This window comes from Mytilus trossulus, chromosome 13, assembly GCF_036588685.1.
Source record: "Mytilus trossulus isolate FHL-02 chromosome 13, PNRI_Mtr1.1.1.hap1, whole genome shotgun sequence".
Taxonomy (NCBI): Eukaryota; Metazoa; Mollusca; class Bivalvia; order Mytilida; family Mytilidae; genus Mytilus; species Mytilus trossulus.
In genome coordinates, this window is record NC_086385.1 from 34,025,619 (window position 1) to 34,045,604 (window position 19,986).

A 19,986-nucleotide genomic window follows, 5' to 3' on the forward strand; every position below is an offset into this window, starting at 1 on the left:
CAATATCAGACAGATAATTACCTTCTTGGAAAATGGCGTTAAATAAATAAAAGTACACAGGTAAATATGATAATTTTGTTGTAAGAAGAACATAAAATATGGTTATACTTTTATCTTATAAAATAAATGAATTTGTTTAAGCATGAGAACAAACAATATTTTTGTGATAAAATATAAAACTTTAAAACCTTAGCACCCACCTCAGATGTTTAAACCTACAATGTATATTCTTAGTGTGAGTGCTCCGATACAGAACAGAAAAAAATATGAACATGCTTAAGGTGGTATATATTGAAAAGAGTAAGACTAAACACAAAAAAGTAAATATTGAAAAAAAAAGCATTCCAAACTGTATCAACAGATCAAATTATCACGAACGTACAATCAAAGAGTTTGCAGTTTCTTAAAGCTACTGAAAAGCCGTTAGAATTAGTAACTTAGTCGTTAATTGCATGCCCAAGTATCAATACATACTTTTACTTTTTCATAATAGCTAATGTAGCTAGTAAGTGGTCATATGAAGTTATCAAAACGTTATAACGAATTACTTAGTCGTTATCACTTGTTACATTGTCATAATGACGGTTTCGCAATAACTAAATTGTAACACTTACCGGATTTTCATACAGTAAATAAAGGCAACAGTAGTATACCGATGTTCAAAACCCGTAAATCTATGGACAAAAAACAAAATTAGGCAACAAACTAAAACTGAGGGAAAAGCATTAAATATAAGAGGAGAACAACGACACAACATTAAAATGTAACACAGAAACTGACTAAGCATTAGACAAAACCCGATGAGAATAATAAATTTATAATAAAAATAAAATACATGAATTTGGGATAGAAAAGTATCGTGACACGTTTTATAGTAATGTGAATTCACACTCAAATATAAGAGAAAACAAACGACACAACGGAAACACAACGTTAAAATGTTACACACACAGAAACGAACTATGATATATCAATGGCCATTGTCCTGACTTGGTACAGGATATTTTTAAGATAAAAATGGTGGGTTCAACCTGGTTTTGTGGCATGCCAAACATCGCACTTTAATTGCAATGTTTAATATAACATTGAAATGACAACATAATATTACAGGACTACAATACAAATAAGAAGAAGAACGTATTTGGACAAAGAAATACATGATTAATAGATAACAAAAGGCAACAGGTTTAAAATTCAATACGCCAAAAACGCGCCTCGTCCACACAAGACTCACCAGTGACGCCCAGGTATAAAAGATCGAAAGTGAAAAAAAGTACAAAGTTGTACAGCACTGAAGATCAAAAGTTGAAAAAAAGGTTGTGTCAAATACGGCTATGTTTTATGCTTGGGATTAAAGAACATCCTTTTTATTAAGAACAATTCATGCTATTGCAAACAGTAAATTTTATCAAATAAATATGAAAGATATACATAATGAAACTGAAGTATTAACTAATGACAGAAAACAAAACCCGAATACATAATACAAAGATCAACACAGAAAAATAGACACACCCGACTAAGTTACACGTGCGAAATTTGCTGTGTTAAAGGATATGTACAAAATGCATGCAAGATAAAAGTTCTTAAGATTGGCCTTTTGACATAAAAAAAATAAAATTAGTTAGGTGGCATCACTCAACCTTCAATATAATGCAAATTCCTATATACAATTTTTAAACTACATTCCATAAAAACATTCAAGTATTTTTTTTTAAGTCCCAAATAACTGAATTATAATTTTGTTCTTTCATGAACTGATATTAAATGAATGACCGATATATGCAAAACTATCCGTGACAGTGACCTTTTTTTGCTCTGTGTGCAAGTTTGAAAAATAACTTACAACTAGTATCAAAATATTTATTTAGATTCTTGAATTCGTCATATATTAGTAAAAAGGTGACATATTAACTATACTTAATAATTAATTATATTGACTTTTATAAAATATTGTTGGATTTTTTTTCATTATTATTCAATTTGTCAGTATACATTTTTTCTTGAATAAGGGCAACATCTGATTACCCGATTAGATTAAAAAGTTTAGGCAACAGTTATAGATAATCTATATATCTTAATATTTACTTAAAATATTATTTTTTTCATCTAAGAGTAATGACTAATTCTTACTGTCATTTTAGTGTTCATTTGGCAGTGTTAATTATGTTTTATAAATGTTGATAGATCTATTAAAGTTGTTTACGACTAACAGTTCTTTTGATTCATTGTTGTAAGATAAAAGGGTCGGTCCATTGATACCATCGTCTGCTGTCAAGACGATGTCATGTTTCTGTCCATCATTAGATATTCTATGTATGTTGTTTGAAAAACATCTTGTTACATAAACATCCCCACGGTCATCTACAGCTACACCATTAGCAGGTTCCAGGTCAGGACTGTTGTATATCTCACGTTCTTTTCCATCTGATGTAACGACGTATACTTTATTACTTTTCGTGTCAGTACAATAGATATCACCATCTTGATTAGCACAGATTTGATCAGGATCAAACGTTGTTTGTATAACTTTAAGAACTTTACCATTGATATCCACAATGGTTAGAGTGTGAGGTTGATTTTTTACCCAGATCTTATCCTTGACACAGGTGATTCCGCCACAGTTTCCTTCAACTTTAATTATCCTCCCAGGCTTCAATGATGTCAGGTCGATGATCTGGATACCTTTACCACCAACAGATACGACAGCATGGTTTTTGTCATATAAGCTCATATTTAGTGGTTTATCATCCAAATCTATCACGCTTGAGATCGATCCATCAAGTTTACAAACAATAAGTGGTTTATATATGTATTGACAGAGTAGTAACCTATCATCAGTAATAAAGCATCCTCTTATGATTATTCCTTCATTTCCTAATTTCGTGGTCGGAAATGAATGTTTCAGTGATAACTTTCTTTCGTCTCTAACGAGAAATTGACCTTGTTGATCAATATCTAGTAAAGGCATTTGGACTTGGACATTTTCTACCGTTATTGTACCTAAGTCTGGGACTAGTTTACTAATGTTCGACTCGAATTCTGGCGGATGATATTTTAGAATCGGAACAGTAGCTGCTTGGATATCTCTGATTTCCAATTCTTTCTTGTAAGTTTTTGCATCTAAAAATTTTACCAACTGGAATAAATGGATTTCTGATGAATGTTGCTTCAGTGAATGTAGATCACTTTTCCATGTAGACAGGGAGTCTGAGCTGGACTGGAAGCTATTTCTGTTTCGGGACACCATCTCAGTACAGGTTTTATACCTAGAATCAATGTCTTTATGAATATCTGCTTCTAACCTATCTAAATGATCAATAATGTTCTGCTTGATTTCCGACACCCTTTTCTTGATTTTGTTTCGATTTTTTTCTAAATCAACAAGTGTTGTCTCTTTTTGACTCAGTATGTTCTCTGTAACTTGATATAGATTGGAAAGCCTTCTCTCTAGATCAAAAATAGCAGTGCCATCTTTCACGCCTCTAGCTGCTCTTTCAATTGAAATGATAGACTTGCAATGATGATGTGATATCGGAACACATGAATCGCAGATTACTTGGTCATGTTGACAGCAGTACAGTATTATCTTTTGACCAGGATGATTCTTGCAGTTCTTGGACAATTTGAAGAGTGAAGAACTGAGTTGTTGTATTTCTTTCATTTGTACTACCTTGTGAGGTGGGGACATCTTTTCGTGAACTCTGGAACACGCCTTACATACAAGTTCGCTGCAATCACTGCACCAAGCTACAGCTGTAATGTCTTCATCACTGCGCTGACAACCAGCACAGAATTTACTGTCCGCCATTCTGTAAAAATAGAAAAATATAGCGTCTGTAGTTAAGATATTCACTAAAGTATGAAAATTGTGGCTTACATGATAATGACCGAAAAGCTGCAGAAATAAATGTATAATCTAAATGTTTTGTCTTCAAGAAAACAAAATCCATTGATAACCATGTCGATATTAAATGGAAAACAAGTAGAGAGTAACCAAAATCTTATCAATTACTTAAGACGAATAGTAGTTTGTGACAATACTAATTTATTTCACAAGTTAAATAAATAAAAAATAAAAATATACAGAAAAATACATCTTGATGAGGGGAAATAAAACATCATATATTACAGTCGGAATAAAAGAAGAGTAAGAATTTATTTAAAACTTTTGGAAAATTTTAATGAGAACGATATAGAAAAATGCAACATGTGCAACTACTATCATTCTTGTATCGTGATAAAACATAAAATAGTACAATTTATCAACAACAAAAAAAGAGTTAAAAAAGGGGGAGGGGTCCATTCACCACACGCCTTTGTTAAAGAAAAATATCAAGATTATTATTTAAAACATCGATTTGTATTTTTCAGAGATTGACACTGTCTCAAAATGTACAACAATCCGCCTTTGTAAGTAGGATTTAAATAATCATTACATACATTCTTTATTATCTTGAATACCGACGTAAACATACAATTTGTATTGTCATCTTTATCATTAGAAGTTTGACTTTTTTATTTTTGATATGATTGTTTGATTTAACTTACCTATCCAGTGTCTTTTGAAGCAAAACTGAGGTTTTTTATTATCAGCACAGTAAAATTACTTTCGTTTTCAGTGGGAGTGTCCGTTTGGTAAAACGGGAAACAACGTAAATGTACTAACGGTGATTTAACTGAATTTGCGATAAACTTATAATCTCATTCGTGTTTATCATTTTTATGTTGATACGGAGAGACATATACCCTGCATCTTATCAATATGTGTGTAACAACATGAGTGTGTCATTACAAATGTATTGTCACTAATAAAGTTTTACTTAAATAAGCCCGTTAGTCTTCTCGTTTTAATTGTTTTACATTGTTATTTCGGGGCCTTGAATAGCTGATTTTGCGGTATGAGCTTTTTCATTGTTAAAGGCTGTACGGTAACCTATAATTGGTAATTATGTCTGTGTCATACTAGTCGCTTGTGGAGATTAGTCTCATCTGCAACCATACCACATTTTTTTATATTAATATTTATTTTTACTGACTTGTATTTTAAACCTTTTCTTTACAAAAAAAATACACATATTGAGACAGAATTAAGCTGACACAGGGCTTTGTATAATGATGCATATATTACTATAATAATCATTGATAAATAATGACTCTTTGGACCAGGGGGAAGGGGCGTGATCGTACATCAACCGAAACATGTGAAGAGAAAATGGATTTAAATACATAAACAAGTCAATATAACAAGAAGATGTGGTATGATTGCCAATTAGATAATTATCCACAAAAGACCAAAATAACACAGACATTAACAACTATATGTAACTTTACGGCCTTCAACAATGAGCAAATCCTATACCGCATAGTCAGCTATAAAAGGCCACGATAAAACAATGTAAAACAATTCAAACGAGAAAACTAACGGCCTTATTTATATAAAAAAAAAATAGCGAAAATAAAAAAAACACATTAACAAACGACAACCTCTGAATTACAGGCTCCTGACTTGGGACAGGCACATAAATAAATGATGTGACGGGTTAAACATTTTAGCGGGATCCCAACCCTCTCCCTAACCTGTGACAGTGATTGGTATAACAGTACAACATAAGAAAGAACTATAAAAATCAGTTGAAAAAGACTTGACTCATCAGATGGACAAAAATACAAGTGGAGGTGGTCGGGTACTTATACATTCCGACACAAAAAGACACAATGAACAGAACCGAGAGTACTAATACAAATTCATGCATCTAAGACAAAACTATCAATCCGTACACATATCCGAAAGATTTAGTGTAAAGAAGTCATAAACAGCCAGAGAAAAACATGACGTTGTGCAATGCCAAGCTAAAGGTATCGACAGATTGTAGATCCATGAATATGTATATGTATTTGTATATAACATACTGGTAATATTTAGTTAGCTTTTAATTAACTGATAACAAAATCAATAAAATTGAGGATGTGCTTTCCCGTTTGAAACAAGTTTCATACAGGTACAACCAAACTTCAACCCGAATCTTTATATATATGGATTAGTAAAGGTTTTAAGTAATTTATGGTAACGATATCCCTGGTTTAATAATTTACCAGTAATACATAGATGGCGTTCGTTAAAATACAAAAAAAGTCTCATCTTTGGTGACTTGACGATACTCTTTCCAATTTATTCTAGATGGAGGATGATATTTTGGTCCGTTTTTCAAGAAGTTTTTAACCTGTCTGTCCTGGACGATATTGATGTCCACTGTTATAACATGGCCATAGGGAACATATCTACAGTTCGACGATTCACAGTTTTAAGTTAAGGGAGTATTACTATATATATGCACGTCTGATGTACAGTACTTGCAACCTTAGGCGTTACTGTTTGACGTGAACTTGACTGATCGATGAGTGATCGGTGATCGGTGACCCATAGGATCCGTCAGACAAGTCAAATGACCTATGTGAGAGTTACCGTGACAACGGTCATCGATCAATCAGTAAATCAAATTTATGCACGGATCGGACGGATACGTATATATTACAAATTCTTATGTAAACCGAACTCAACAGTGATTACTTCATGCAGAGCAGTGACCTGATATCAACATACATAACATTCGACAGGGAACCAACTAACTCATCTACTCACAATCCCATTCTTGTGAAGATACCGTGTGAGATAAAACTATCAAATCAAAGAGATGGAAAACTAAATCAGTTAAGGATCAATTGGAATAAGATAGACAAAAAAGGATATGAAGAAGAAGTTGAATCTAGATTAGCACTCATAGATGACAATGAACTCATACTGACATGTGACAATATATCAGATAATATCAATTCCATCTGTAAGATACTGTCAGAATCAGCAGTAAAGAATAGTAGTGTTCCTTTAAATAGAAGGAAAAGAACAGGAAAACCAAGGAAAAAACCGTGGGCGCCAGAAATTTCTAGTGCGGCTAAGTCAAGCAAGATACACCATGCAAATGGAAAGCTGCGGGCAAACCAACAAATCCAGAAAACGAGATTTATAAAAACAATAAGAACTCTAAGAAAAAACTAAGATCACTCCAAAGGAGGCTTGAAGCGACAAATAGAAACAACAAATACCAGGAACTAATGGAACTAAATGAAAGGAACGACAAAGGGTTTTACAAACTGGTGAGGAAACAACGTGACCCGTCGAACCCCTCAGGATCATCTTTGATATTTAAAGATAATACTTTGAACGACCAAATTGAAATTACAGAGGCATTCGCTCAATACTTTGAAGAACTCTCAACACCATGTGAAAATGTGAACTTTGACAATGATCACTTTACAAATGTAAAGCGAGACATCACAAGTCTCACTGAACTATTTAAACATTCAAAAAACCATAACATACCAGTAACTACAACGGAAGAGGTAAAGAAAACTGTGCTATCGTTCAAAAATGGAAAATCCCCAGATGAAGAAAACATCACCGCTGAACATGTTAAGTTTGGAGGACAAACACTCATTTCTATCTTGACAAATATCATCAACTTCATCTTTCAAAATCTTGATATCCCATCTTTACTAAAGAGTGGAATAGTCTGTCCAATATTGAAAAAAGGAAAAAAGAAAACAGATCCAAACTCCTACAGAAAAATTGTCATCACTATGTTCATTGGAAAAATTGTCGAGAAGCTACATCTTCAAAACAACCAAGATTCAATAAACAAACAACAAAGTAGACTTCAGAAAGGATTTACCAAAGGACAAATGCCTGAAATTGCTGCCTTAATACTCACAGAGCTTATAACAGAAGCAAACAAGTCAAACTCAAGCCTGTATATAGCACTTATGGATGCCAAGAAGGCGTTTGATATCCTTTGGCACTTGGGTCTGCTTAGAGAAATGTATAACTTTGGACTACATGGGGACAACTGGCTATTCTTCAAAAACTGGTACGAGGAAGTTACATTGTGTACATCAAAAATAAAAAGGAATGGAAACATCTCAAGACCTATCCAAGAACAACAAGGAGTGAGGCAGGGAGGCGTATGGTCACCCACTGCTTACAAAATTGTTATCAATAAACTGTTGAAGACATTTGAGAAACACCAATTGGGGGCATATATTGGATGTACCTACTGCGGCATCCCAACTGTGGCGGACGATGTCACCTTCATATCGAAGAGCCCCACTGAGCTCCAGACATACAAGCATATTATGCGAACAAACAGAGATATTTACTAAGTGAACAAAAGTCGACGATTCTAGTACTCAACGACAAGGAAAATAGATCATGGTCACTAAAAAACAAAGACTTATCAACTTCTGAATCAGCTGTGCATTTAGGAATTGAGAGAGACTCTACATCGAAATCAGGCTCAAAAGAGGTGATATGCAAGCGAGTGATTACAGCTAGAAAGACCACTTACTCTCTGATGGGTGCAGGGCTCCACGGGCTAAACGGTGTAAATCCACATGTTTCAGCACACCTTATTCAGATTTATGTGATACCCAGATTGCTGTATTGCCTAGATGTAATAAACATTTCAAGAAATGACATGGAGAAACTAGAGGTGTACCATAGGAAACTCATGAAACAAATTCAACACCTTCCAATAAGATCAGCCAACTCAGCATCTCTCCTTCTACTAGGACGAATTCCTATCATAGGTGAAATTCACAAGAAAATCCTTAAAACATTCGGGAATATCATCAGGAACGACGAATCAGTGGAAAAAGATATTGCGACCCATCAGCTTGCCATGAAATCAATCAGCTCAGTAAGCTAGTTTCCAAACGTAGCCGAAATTGCGGATCAATATAACTTACCTTCTCCTCCTGATCTCATTGACAACCCACCAATAAAAGAAACTTGGAACAAGCTGGTCAATCAAACAATTAGCAGTCATTTCATTTTAACTCTACAACAAGAGCAGAGAATAAATCTACTTTAAAATATTTGAACTTTATAAGTGATACAGTACCAGGAAAACCACACAACATCTGGACAAGCTGTGGTAATGAACCGTTTGCAATAATTATGGCACACTTAAAAGCCAAAATTGCAGTGGGAACAATCGTACTGCAAAGTTCAAAAGCAAAACATTCAAAGTCAGAAGTGTCACCAATTTGTCAGTTATGTAATATTGAGACGGAGGATATGATTCACTTTTTGATTAAATGCACAGTGCTGAAAACAACTAGATCACCATTTTTGCAGGAGTTAAAAACCTTTGTCAAAACATGCTTGAGAGGAGAGAATGATGAGACATTATTCCATGAATTGTTCAATAACAACGAGTATTTAGCTAGATTGATCATTGACTGTTCGTTTTTCCACTTTCTCAAAAATACAGAGAAAACTCGGATAGAAACAATCTCAAGAGGCTTATGCTACAAACTATACCAAAGGCGAGCAACTATATTGGCCGAAAATTCGTAATTATCGCAGATTATGGGCAGGAGCTATTGTGAATGACTTAAAAGATGTAACAGTAGTGACAGATATTCCTTGAATCAATGTAAATATCAAGCGATTATAGGGATCCTTCTTAAGCTTATGACTTAATGTAAATACCGTGTGATAAGATTTACATGTGTGTGTATATATATAACTATTCCGTAATATGTGAGTGTGTTTTTATTTAATGATGTTGGGATTTTAAAAGTCTACGCCGTTACACAAGAACGGTGGTTCTCCTACAATAGGAGGGAGATACAAAAGAAGAAGAGTTTACAATCCTTGAACGCGGACCTCGACGAAGACACCATAATTTACACGTTAATTTGTAATAAAATTGGTTGCAATTAAAAAGTAAAAATAGTATACCAGTAGAAGATGCTAAATTAAAGCGTTAATTGTTTGCGTTGATTAATAGTTTTGTATTAAATACTGTTAACATCAGAGACATATATAATACATAATTGTATTACATCTGAGACTACTATAACACAGAGATTGGTCACTCTCGATTTCCCTATTAAACCGGCTACACTCAAAAAAGCTAGCTGCGTTAATTTAACGTAGTTTCGTATTTTACCGTTAGCAGACGACATGTAATTGTTCAATTAAAAAGGAACAATACAAAGCAAAATATTATTTTCAATGCTGTCATTATTATGCCTATTATTATATGAATATTATTATGATTATCCTACTTTAGTGATTATTATATTATAATAGTTTATAATAATAAACGTATTTTAATAGTTTTTCATAATAAACATGTTTTAAAAGTTTTTTTAAAATAAGCTATGCGACTATGATTGAGAATGGATTGTTAATTCTCATAAATCCGACAAACGAAGTTGTTGAAACATCCCGTTTATTGTATCCAATCAAGGAATCATATAAACAATCCCCTGATCAAATATACAAATGTAATACCTGTTTTACCTACCTGTAAAAACAGGTGTATTTGTGAATTGGCTGGGATATAGTTTTGATACACGTATACACATGCTAACTAAAAATGGAATTAAGATATATAAATCTCATTATCGGTACTATTTAATATTTTTTTTAAATTTTCATGAATGATTGGAAAAAAAAATGGAAAAAGGCTTCTGTTTTTGTTCAAATAAAGGTTAATTACGGCTGAAAATTACGGCCTATGCGGCCAAAAAGTATAAAAGGAAGGTTAGGATGGTTATTCATTAGAGAATAATGGATGCAAAAAAAACAAGATTATAGAATAGGAGTAGTTGAAAAGTAATCGATTGAAATTTAGAACCGAAAAAAATATGCCCCAAAAACGATTTATTACCAAATAATCGTTTTTATTTGCAAGCAATATTCTTTACCCTTTAAATCAGTATAGTATGCTTTGTAAAAAAATGGGTTTTTACCCCAATCAAATTATTTTCCAAATATGAATTTAATGAGAATGTATTTCCTTAATTAAAAGGGTCAATCATTTCAATCAATTTTGATCAGGTTTTTACAAACAATGTAATTAGCGGCAATCATTTTAGAAGAAAATGTCGTTAAAAGTAATTGAGTAATTCCTTGGAACAAAGCGGCTGAAGGAGTTAAAACTTCAGAGGGTGCATTAAACAAACATAAGCCCTACAAATAATATATATATGTTCTCAAAAAATCGTCACCCTTTTCACTTCACAATGTCCTCTAAAAGTGACTTCTTATCTTGGGATGACAGTGATCTCAATCTTGATCTTTTACTTGGGGATTTTACCGCATCAGATATTGAATCTGAAGATGACTACGTCCCGCCTGCAAAAACCGCAAAACCCCAAAAAGAAGCAACAACTGCTAGTGCAAATAACTCTGAACGTCAAGCTTTATATCAGTGCTCCGATTGTGACAAAACCTATTCTTCAGTTTCTGGATTCCGTGGCCACTTAAGAACAAAGCACAGCCTAAGCAGCATTAAAGGTATGTATTCTAAACATTTTTTTCATACCCTTCTCAACGTATTTAGCCCAAGAAAGTTAAGTGCAGAGTATACTATGAAATATAAATATTCTAAACTGTTTTCCTCAAATTTTGTGTTCAATACCACATCTCCAACGAATTGTGTTAAAACAACCTATTGTCTCAAACCAACGAAGCTTTGTGATATGATATGAAAATAAGAAAATGGATATGCCTCATTGTAGTTTAATTATAGGTTACCGTCTCAGTTTCAATGCGGAGCTATGGCTCACATCGAAAATTAAAAATTACCATGGTAAAAAAAATCCATCGGGAAAATCGTCCTGACTTGTATATACATAACGAAAAATTAAAATACTCCTGAACTAGAATTAAATTAAGATAGAAAATAATTATTTTTATAGTTGAGTACTGCCCAATAATCAATAGCTGACTGTCAGTGGCAAATATTTCTAGCACTTTTTTTGTATATTTCAAAAGTGTATACCTTATTCATATATTGTGTAGGTTAAAATGTTATCTTGTCCCATATTGTTTGCGTTTTGATTTGTGTTTAATGCAACAGTGCAATACCTAAAGAGAGTTTTTCCCGACCTTTTCACATATTTTTAAGGGTATCATTGGGGATTCCATTCCCGGATCCCGCTTACTGTTTTTTTTTCAGATGCCCGTATCCCGCTTACTGTTTTTTTTTTAGATGCCCGTATCCCGCTTACACTATGTACGTAAGCAATTCTCATTTTTTGTCATTTCCCGGGTCCCGCAAGACCTCATTTCCCGTTTTCACGACTCAATAATTTGACTTTCACGTTTCTCGCTTACGAAAAATCGGCAATCCGCGTCACGCTTAGACCCCAATTAGACCAACTTTAAAGGTTCCTATATACAAGTTGATAGGACGTTCCGTTGGAATAGGTAACCTTTTCACGCTATGCCTTAAAACTTTGCCTGTACTCAGAGTACATTTTGAGGTGAAAATATGGCCATTTTAGCCATAGGGTCCACACGAACCTTTTTTTTGGATGGAGAGTTGTCTCATTGGCATTCACACCACATCTTCCTATATCTATATATATATGTTTAAGTCTAGAGAATTATTTCTTTTCTCCATTTGACAGGTCCTTATTTTTTCGTTTGTGTACCAAAATGAACTTATATTATTTAAAAAAAAGAACAGCTCCAGGTTTCTGGACGAATAAGAGATATTCCAAATGCAGAAAATTTGACTATGATGAAATAAAACAAATAATCACTTTTAAAAAAAACAAAAGCATCTAAATATGCTTTGATCATTGTTGAAGGCCGTAGGGTGACCTAAATGTTAATTTCTGTGTCGTTAGGTCTCTTGTGAAGAGTTGTCTCATTGGGAATTACACCACATTTTCTGATAAATAATCAATAACTGACCGTCAGTGGCAAATATTTCTGGCATTTCAGTGAGCGAAAATTAGCTACACCATGTGGATTAGGTTGCGGTTTTACACAAATTTTGTAACATACCATTCTAAATATACTCATAGTTGAAAAGTGCATTGTCTCATGAAACTTACTTTCCATTTACATGTGTATTTTAATCTAAGAGAATTATTCTTTTTTTCATTTGGCCGGTCTTTACTTTTCTTTTGTGACTTGTAGTTTTTGTGTACCAAATGTAGTAATTTCCTTAAAAAAAATGCAGCTCCAGGTTTCCTGACGAATCAGAAGAGATTCCATAACAATTAATTACTGTGCAAACTGAAACATCTAAATATTGAACCATACCAACTATACTTTGCTCAATGTTGAAGGCCGTAAGGGGGCCTATAGTTGTTAATGTCTGTGTCATTTGGTCTCATGTGACGAGTTGACTCATTGGCAAATACATCACATCTAATGTTTTATATGATGTTAATTCTAAGATACTAATTTCTGGGTAAACAGCAAAACTATGGGCCTTCTTATAGAAACCGCATAGACAAGAAACATTTGTGTTTCATTACAAAGTCCTTCTGGTTATGAAATTAACAGTATTAAATACAGATTATTGTTTTAAGTATAGTATGTAATTATATTGCTCATGGTGCTCCAGCCATTGCCACTTTTGTAAGCAAAACCATCGAATACAGTTGTATAAAAAACGGCCAAAACAAAAAAACTTTTACTACAGAACATTGAAAATGAGGTCAATGAGGTCAAGGTTAGATCACACCTGCCCCTAGTTTATGAAACTTATAAGGACCAGTCAGACTGAGAATCAGAACTTGTACATGTATTAATGTATACAATATATCTAAAATATCACTACACATTATTCCATCCTTTTTCAATAACTAAACTAAAATGAGAGAGAACAAAAACAATTCCAGGTATAAATAATATTTTTATTATCAAACATTTATTCATAATGTTCAATGATAACTGAGAGTTTTATGATAATTTCCCTGCAACTGATCTGGGTTATGCAAATTTCGGTATCTGTACAGCTAAGGATATATACATGTATCAGCGATGATAACTTGTAATAAATTGCATACAGTGAAAGGGAGATGGCAAGATTCTTAATCTTTATTGTGTGTCTCATTCACTGCAAATATCTCAATTTCTTGTGCAATCAGTTGCTCTGCGCCTTTCACTAGTCCTAGAAAAAGAAACAGCATGACAATCAAATTTAAGCATTCATATTTTTTCATTCTCTTTCCATCTTCAGTGTGGATTGAAACTGGAACAGATGTCTCCTCCATACTGGTACCAACAGCTGTGCATTGTCGAGGATTACTCTCTTTTTAACTCCATTTGTTAATTTCTACATCTTTTCCTCTTTGACATTCTAAATTAAAAAAAAAAAGATAGAGTTGAATAGACTATTTGTCTCACTTGTAAACTTTACTTCCTACATGTATGCCATCTGAGACTACTATAACACATTTGTCAGAGAAAACACCACAGACAGCAGGCATTAAATTTTAGAACCACAAGTGCTTCAGACATAACCACCTTAGAGATGGGGTTCACCTAAATTACAAAGGGAATGAAGCATTTTTCTTCAGCATTAGACATGCAATGAACTCAGTGACCTATGTATAAAGTAATGGATATTACATTAAACCTTATTCATTGGTATTCAAAGTCAGCAAATATTTAAATGTTATCATGTTGAAAAATAAACTTACCAATTTTATGCTTTGGTTCTTTTTTCTGATGGCTGTTCTTTTTCGGTCGTCCCAAACGGGATTTCTTTCGGAGAGGCATTTCTACAATAAATAAAATTATAATCAGTAACATTGAAAACTTACTTTTGCTTCTAGACTATAAACATGATAAATGAATACTCAGAATAGGGTCTGCAACTTTACTTAAACAAACTGATAGCCATGGTAAATTGATGGATTTGCTTAAAATGTGGACAAACTAACCTTTTTCAAATTTTTCATTTGGGAGTCTTCATCATGATATGGGACCCCCCCCCCCACACACACACACAAAAAGGGGTAAATAGCAGTATGCTGGTATATCAAATTATGACAAAGTAAACATTAGTAGAAAGAAGAAATACAAGGGAATGTTTTAATGCCATTTGGGAAAACAAATTATTCAACTGAATTATACCCTAGCACAACAGAAATTGACTCAAAATTTACATCGGCCATTTTGAAAACCTTCATGTGGTAAATCTCCCCACAAAAAGGGATCAATAGCTTTTTGCTGGTATATCAAATTATGACAGGGTAAACATTAGTAGAAAGAAGAAATACAAGGGAATGTTTTTATGCCATTTGGGAAAACAAATTATTCAACTGAATTATATCCTAGCACAACAGAAATTGACTCAAAATTTACATCGGCCATTTTGAAAACCTTCATGTGGTAAATCTCCCCACAAAAAGGGATCAATAGCTTTTTGCTGGTATATCAAATTATGACAGGGTAAACATTAGTAGAAAGAAGAAATACAAGGGAATGTTTTTTATGCCATTTGGGAAAACAAATTATTCAACTGAATTATATCCTAACACAACAGAAATTGACTCAAAATTTACATCGGCCATTTTGAAAACCTTCATGTGGTAAATCTCCCCACAAAAAGGGATCAATAGCTTTTTGCTGGTATATCAAATTATGACAAAGTATACATCAGTGTAAAGAAAAAATATGAAAGAAAGTTTTAATACTATCTAGAAAACCAACTGTTTCTCTGAATTTAACCTATTTACAAAATAACTCGAGTCGGTCTAACGAACTGAAAAGTCAAACGCGGTAAATTTTCAAGGTTTCATTTGTAAATTTACGCTTATAAATTCACTAAACAAGGCTAATGTGAACATAATCAAACAATAATTAACATTTTTAATCTTAATATTATACTTACTGATATAAAAAAACGCCTTAATAAGCCACATATGTTATTATTTTGCACCACGCTTGTAAACAATGGCTGATCGTCCTTCTTGTCTAATCAGTCAGACTGCGCGCGCATCCGTGGACATCGTGAAAATACGATTTGACTGGCCAGTACAGAGAGTGACCAATCTCTGTGTTATAGTAGTCTGTCAGTTAACATGAACTTTTTCCTACGAAAATGCCAGTAATTTTCCGCCATTGGAATTTTGTACTTTTTATAGTTTAGAAAAGGTCGTTTTTAATAAAATAAGTATAAAAGAATGTCAGAGAAATCATTTTAAAAAATTGATTTAAAAAAACGACACTCTTTTATTTAAAATCAAACAACTCGAGATAAGAATTTTTTTAAATTAGAATTGAGCTATAACAAGAACTAAAATACTTAAACTTCTATTTTTGTGGAATAAGCATGCAGTTATTGATTTATTTTGATACAAATTATTAACCGTCATATGATTTTTTTTGTACAAGTCTGGCTTTTCTTTAGAAAATATGGTTACATTAAGGAAAAAGATATTAAATTTTTGTAAGCGTTGCCTAAAATGCAAATATTTCTTCATTTTACTGAAAACTATTGACCGCCATTGAATTTTTGTACTTTTTATAGTTTAGAATAGGTTTTTTTCATGAAATTCAAAGAATGTCAGAGAAATCATACTAAAATTTTATTGGCATTGTTTAATTAACCCAAATTATTCTTTTCTTTATTGAAAATGATACTACTTTATTAGAAATCAGTTATTTTCACCATCTTGAGACAAGTATTCTAATCAGAATTGAGATATGATAAAATATTTAAAATTTATTTGTGTGGAATAAGAATGCAGCTATTGATTTATTTTGATACAAATTATTAACCGTAGTATGATTTTAGTATTTTTTGTACATCACAATTGGCTGTTCTTCATAAAATATGGTTACTTTAAGGACAAATATATTAAATCTTTGTACGCGTAGCCTCAAATGCAAATATTTCTTCATTTTACTTAAAATTATTGACAGCCATTGAATTTTGGTACTTTTTATAGTTTAGAACAGGTTTCTTTCATGAAATTAAAAGAATGTCAGAGAAATTATACTAAAATTTTATTCGCATTGTTTAAGATAACCACAAATTATTATTCTTTTTATTAAAAATGAAACTATTTATTTGAAATCAGTTATTTTTACCATCTTGAGACAAGTATTCTAATCAGAATTGAGGTATAATGAGAATTAAAATACTTAAACTTTTATTTTTGTTGAAAAAGAATGCAGCTATTGATTTAATTTGATACAAATTATTAACCGTCATATGATTTAAGTATTTTTTGTACATCACGATTGGCTGTTCTTCATGAAATAAGGTTACTTTAAGGAAAAATATATTAAGTTTTTTGTACGCGTAGCCTAAAATGCAAACATTTCTTAATTTTACTTCAAATTATTGACTGCCATTGAATTTTTGTACTTTTTATAGGTTAGAATAGGTTTTTTTCATGAAATTCAAAGAATGTCAGAGAAATCATTCTAAAATTTTATTGGCATTGTTTAAAATAACCCAAATTATTCTTATTTTTTATAAAAAATGATACTATTTTATTTGAAATCAATTATTTTCACCATCTTGAGACAAGTATTCTATTCAAAATTGAGATATGATAAAATATTTAAAATTTAATTATGTGGAATAAAAATGCAGCTATTGATTTAATTTGATACAAATTATTAACCGTCATATGATTTCAGTATTTTTTGTACATCACAATTGGCTGTTCTTCATAAAATATGGTTACTTTAAGGAAAAATATATTAAATCTTTGTATGCCTAGCCTAAAATGCAAATATTTTTCATTTTACTAAAAAGTATTGACCGCCATTGAATTTTTGTACTTTTTATAGTTTAGAATAGGTTTTTTACATGAAATTCAAAGAGTGTCAGAGAAATTAAATTAAATTAATTCAAATAACCAAAATTATTTTTTCCTTTTATTAAAAATGATACTATTTTATTTGAAATCAGTTACTTTTACCATCTTGAGACAAGTATTCTAATCAAAGTTGAGATAAAATGAGAATTAAAATACTTAAATTTTTATTTTTGTGGAATAAGATTGCAGCTATTGACTTATTTGGATACAAATTATTAATCGTCATATGATTTTAGTATTTTTTGTACATCATGATTGGTTGTTCTTCATAAAATATGGTTACTTTAAGGAAAAAAGATATTAAATTTTTGTAAGCGTTGCCTAAAATGCAAATATTTCTTCATTTTACTGAACAATAAATCTGCTTTAAATTCTTAACCGCCATACGATTTCATTACTTTTTGTTTATCAAGATTGGTTGTTCTTCATAGATTACGCTTACTTTAAGGAAAAAGATACTATTTTTTTTGTACGTGTTACCTAAAATGATATATTTCTTCTCATATTGGAAAATATTGTAATTTCAATTGCAATCAGTTGTTATAAATGATTTTCATATTTTTGGTAGAAAATGTGAATTATTCAAGAAAAAAATCTGCTTTTAATTATTTTTTTCTTTTTAAGGAATATATTTACCCCCATTGGATTTTTGTACTTTTCATTGTTTAGGAGTAGTTTATTAAGGTAAAAAATTTATCAGAAAAAAATAATATAATGTTGTTTGGATTGTTTGAAAATATTCATATTTCTTGTTAAAAAAAACAGCATTTATTTTTGTAACTTGTTATTTTAACGCCTTCGATTGTGACAGGAATATAGAAAGTCCGTGACTGCAGAGACATATATTACAAGAGATTGGCAACTCGTAGTAGAGTCTATATAACGGCCAATGAAATCACTTGGCCACCGGAAGTGCTTGGGATTATGATGTGACCTGGGATGAAGGAGGATCGAGAGACGATACGCTTACAGATATGTTTTCTCGTTTATGTCGATTGCTTTCACAGCTAAAGCATGTAAGTATATCCAAAAGATACATCTAACTAGTTCCACCGATTTGTTTATACTATAATGTGCTGAGATGATGATAATAATCAAATGCAGACCAATTTAAATTCGGTCCATTCAGCTTCTCCTCTTTCAATGCTGTAGAACCGGTGTGGCCCACCATTTTATTTTCATAAAACTTAGAAATTTACGATAATATATTCAATTTTATAGTGTTATTCTACTCCCGATTGTTATCCCGTTAAAATGATACTATTTTCGTTTATTTTGATCAAGTAGTGTTTTCATAAAATACCAACAAAGGTGATTTATTTTTCACATTAATACTCAAATCCAGCTATGCGAGAACTACCTTTTTTTCATAAAACTTAGAAATTTACGATTAAACATGCAATTCCATAGTGTTATTCTTTTCCCGATAGTTATCTTGTTAAAATGATACTATTTTCGTATACTTTGATTAAATAGTGTTTTCATAAAATACCATCAAAGGTGATTTATTTTGTTCACATTGATACCCAAACCCGGCTATGGGGGACTTACCTTTTTTCATAAAACTTAGAAATTATAGAATAAATATGCATTTAAGGAGCCTGTATTTATTCCAAATGTTTTCTTGTTAAAATAAGATCAGCGGGGCATATATTTGTATTACCATGGACATGTAGACATTCCCAATTTATTTCTCTTTTCTTTGTAAATTTTCCCCATCATTCTCTATTCTTTATATATTTTAGCACCCCATCATTCTCCAATCTTGATATTTTGATAAGATGTTTCCTCTTGTCCTTACTTCTCTGATTTCAAATATATATGCAGTTATTCCGATACTCTTTTGTATGAATGAAGGACAGTGCCAGAAAGCCACAGGACAAAAAGTCACAATTATTTTTTCTGATTATTTTCCTTGAATAAAAAACACTTATTTCTATTCTTGAACTATTGTATACAAACCAACTTTGTATACAAAAATTATCACAACATATCAAAGATGATCAAATAATTGTTACAAAAAACAAAATGTCAAACTGGTTTGGCACTTAATTGGCTTCATGGTGCCAATAAGTCTTTCTTTTGTATTATCAAAATTTTAATAAATCGTCATTTTTCAAATATAATAACACATTTCGTAACTTTAATATGAATATATGTTTTAAAGATATTTCTCTTATATATACAAACAATTATCAAAAGATTATTTGGGATTTTTTTGTCTTGTGATTTTTTGTTCTACTAAATTTGTGACTTTATGTCCTGCGACTTTCAGTCCGTTATGCTTTTGTAAACCCCTTCTAGACCCAATGAGACCTACAAAATATGTAG

The 19,986-nt window shown here is 31.9% G+C and overlaps 2 protein-coding genes and 1 long non-coding RNA gene across 3 annotated transcripts in view; 1 reads left to right on the plus strand and 2 right to left on the minus strand.

Annotated features, from left to right (window-relative positions):
* Nucleotides 1-19,986, plus strand: part of LOC134694297 (tyrosinase-like protein 2) — a 99,905-nt gene that overhangs the window by 15,233 nt on the left and 64,686 nt on the right. The window lies entirely within an intron of this gene.
* LOC134694909 (uncharacterized) lies at nt 1,362-4,650 on the minus strand. Its single transcript, XM_063556016.1, has 2 exons — nt 4,552-4,650; nt 1,362-3,812 (listed from the first exon to the last, which is right to left on the minus strand). The coding sequence occupies exon 2, from the start codon at nt 3,809-3,811 to the stop codon at nt 2,165-2,167; it is 1,647 nt and encodes a 548-aa protein (XP_063412086.1). The 5' UTR covers nt 3,812; nt 4,552-4,650; the 3' UTR covers nt 1,362-2,164.
* LOC134694678 (uncharacterized) lies at nt 13,708-15,837 on the minus strand. Its single transcript, XR_010102582.1, has 3 exons — nt 15,714-15,837; nt 14,518-14,598; nt 13,708-14,174 (listed from the first exon to the last, which is right to left on the minus strand). It is a non-coding gene; the product is annotated as an uncharacterized LOC134694678 (long non-coding RNA).

Bases quoted from the DNA above. Each gene is read 5' to 3' on its own strand.
- LOC134694909 (XM_063556016.1), bottom strand. From the start codon at position 3,811: ATGGCGGACAGTAAATTCTGTGCTGGTTGTCAGCGCAGTGATGAAGAC.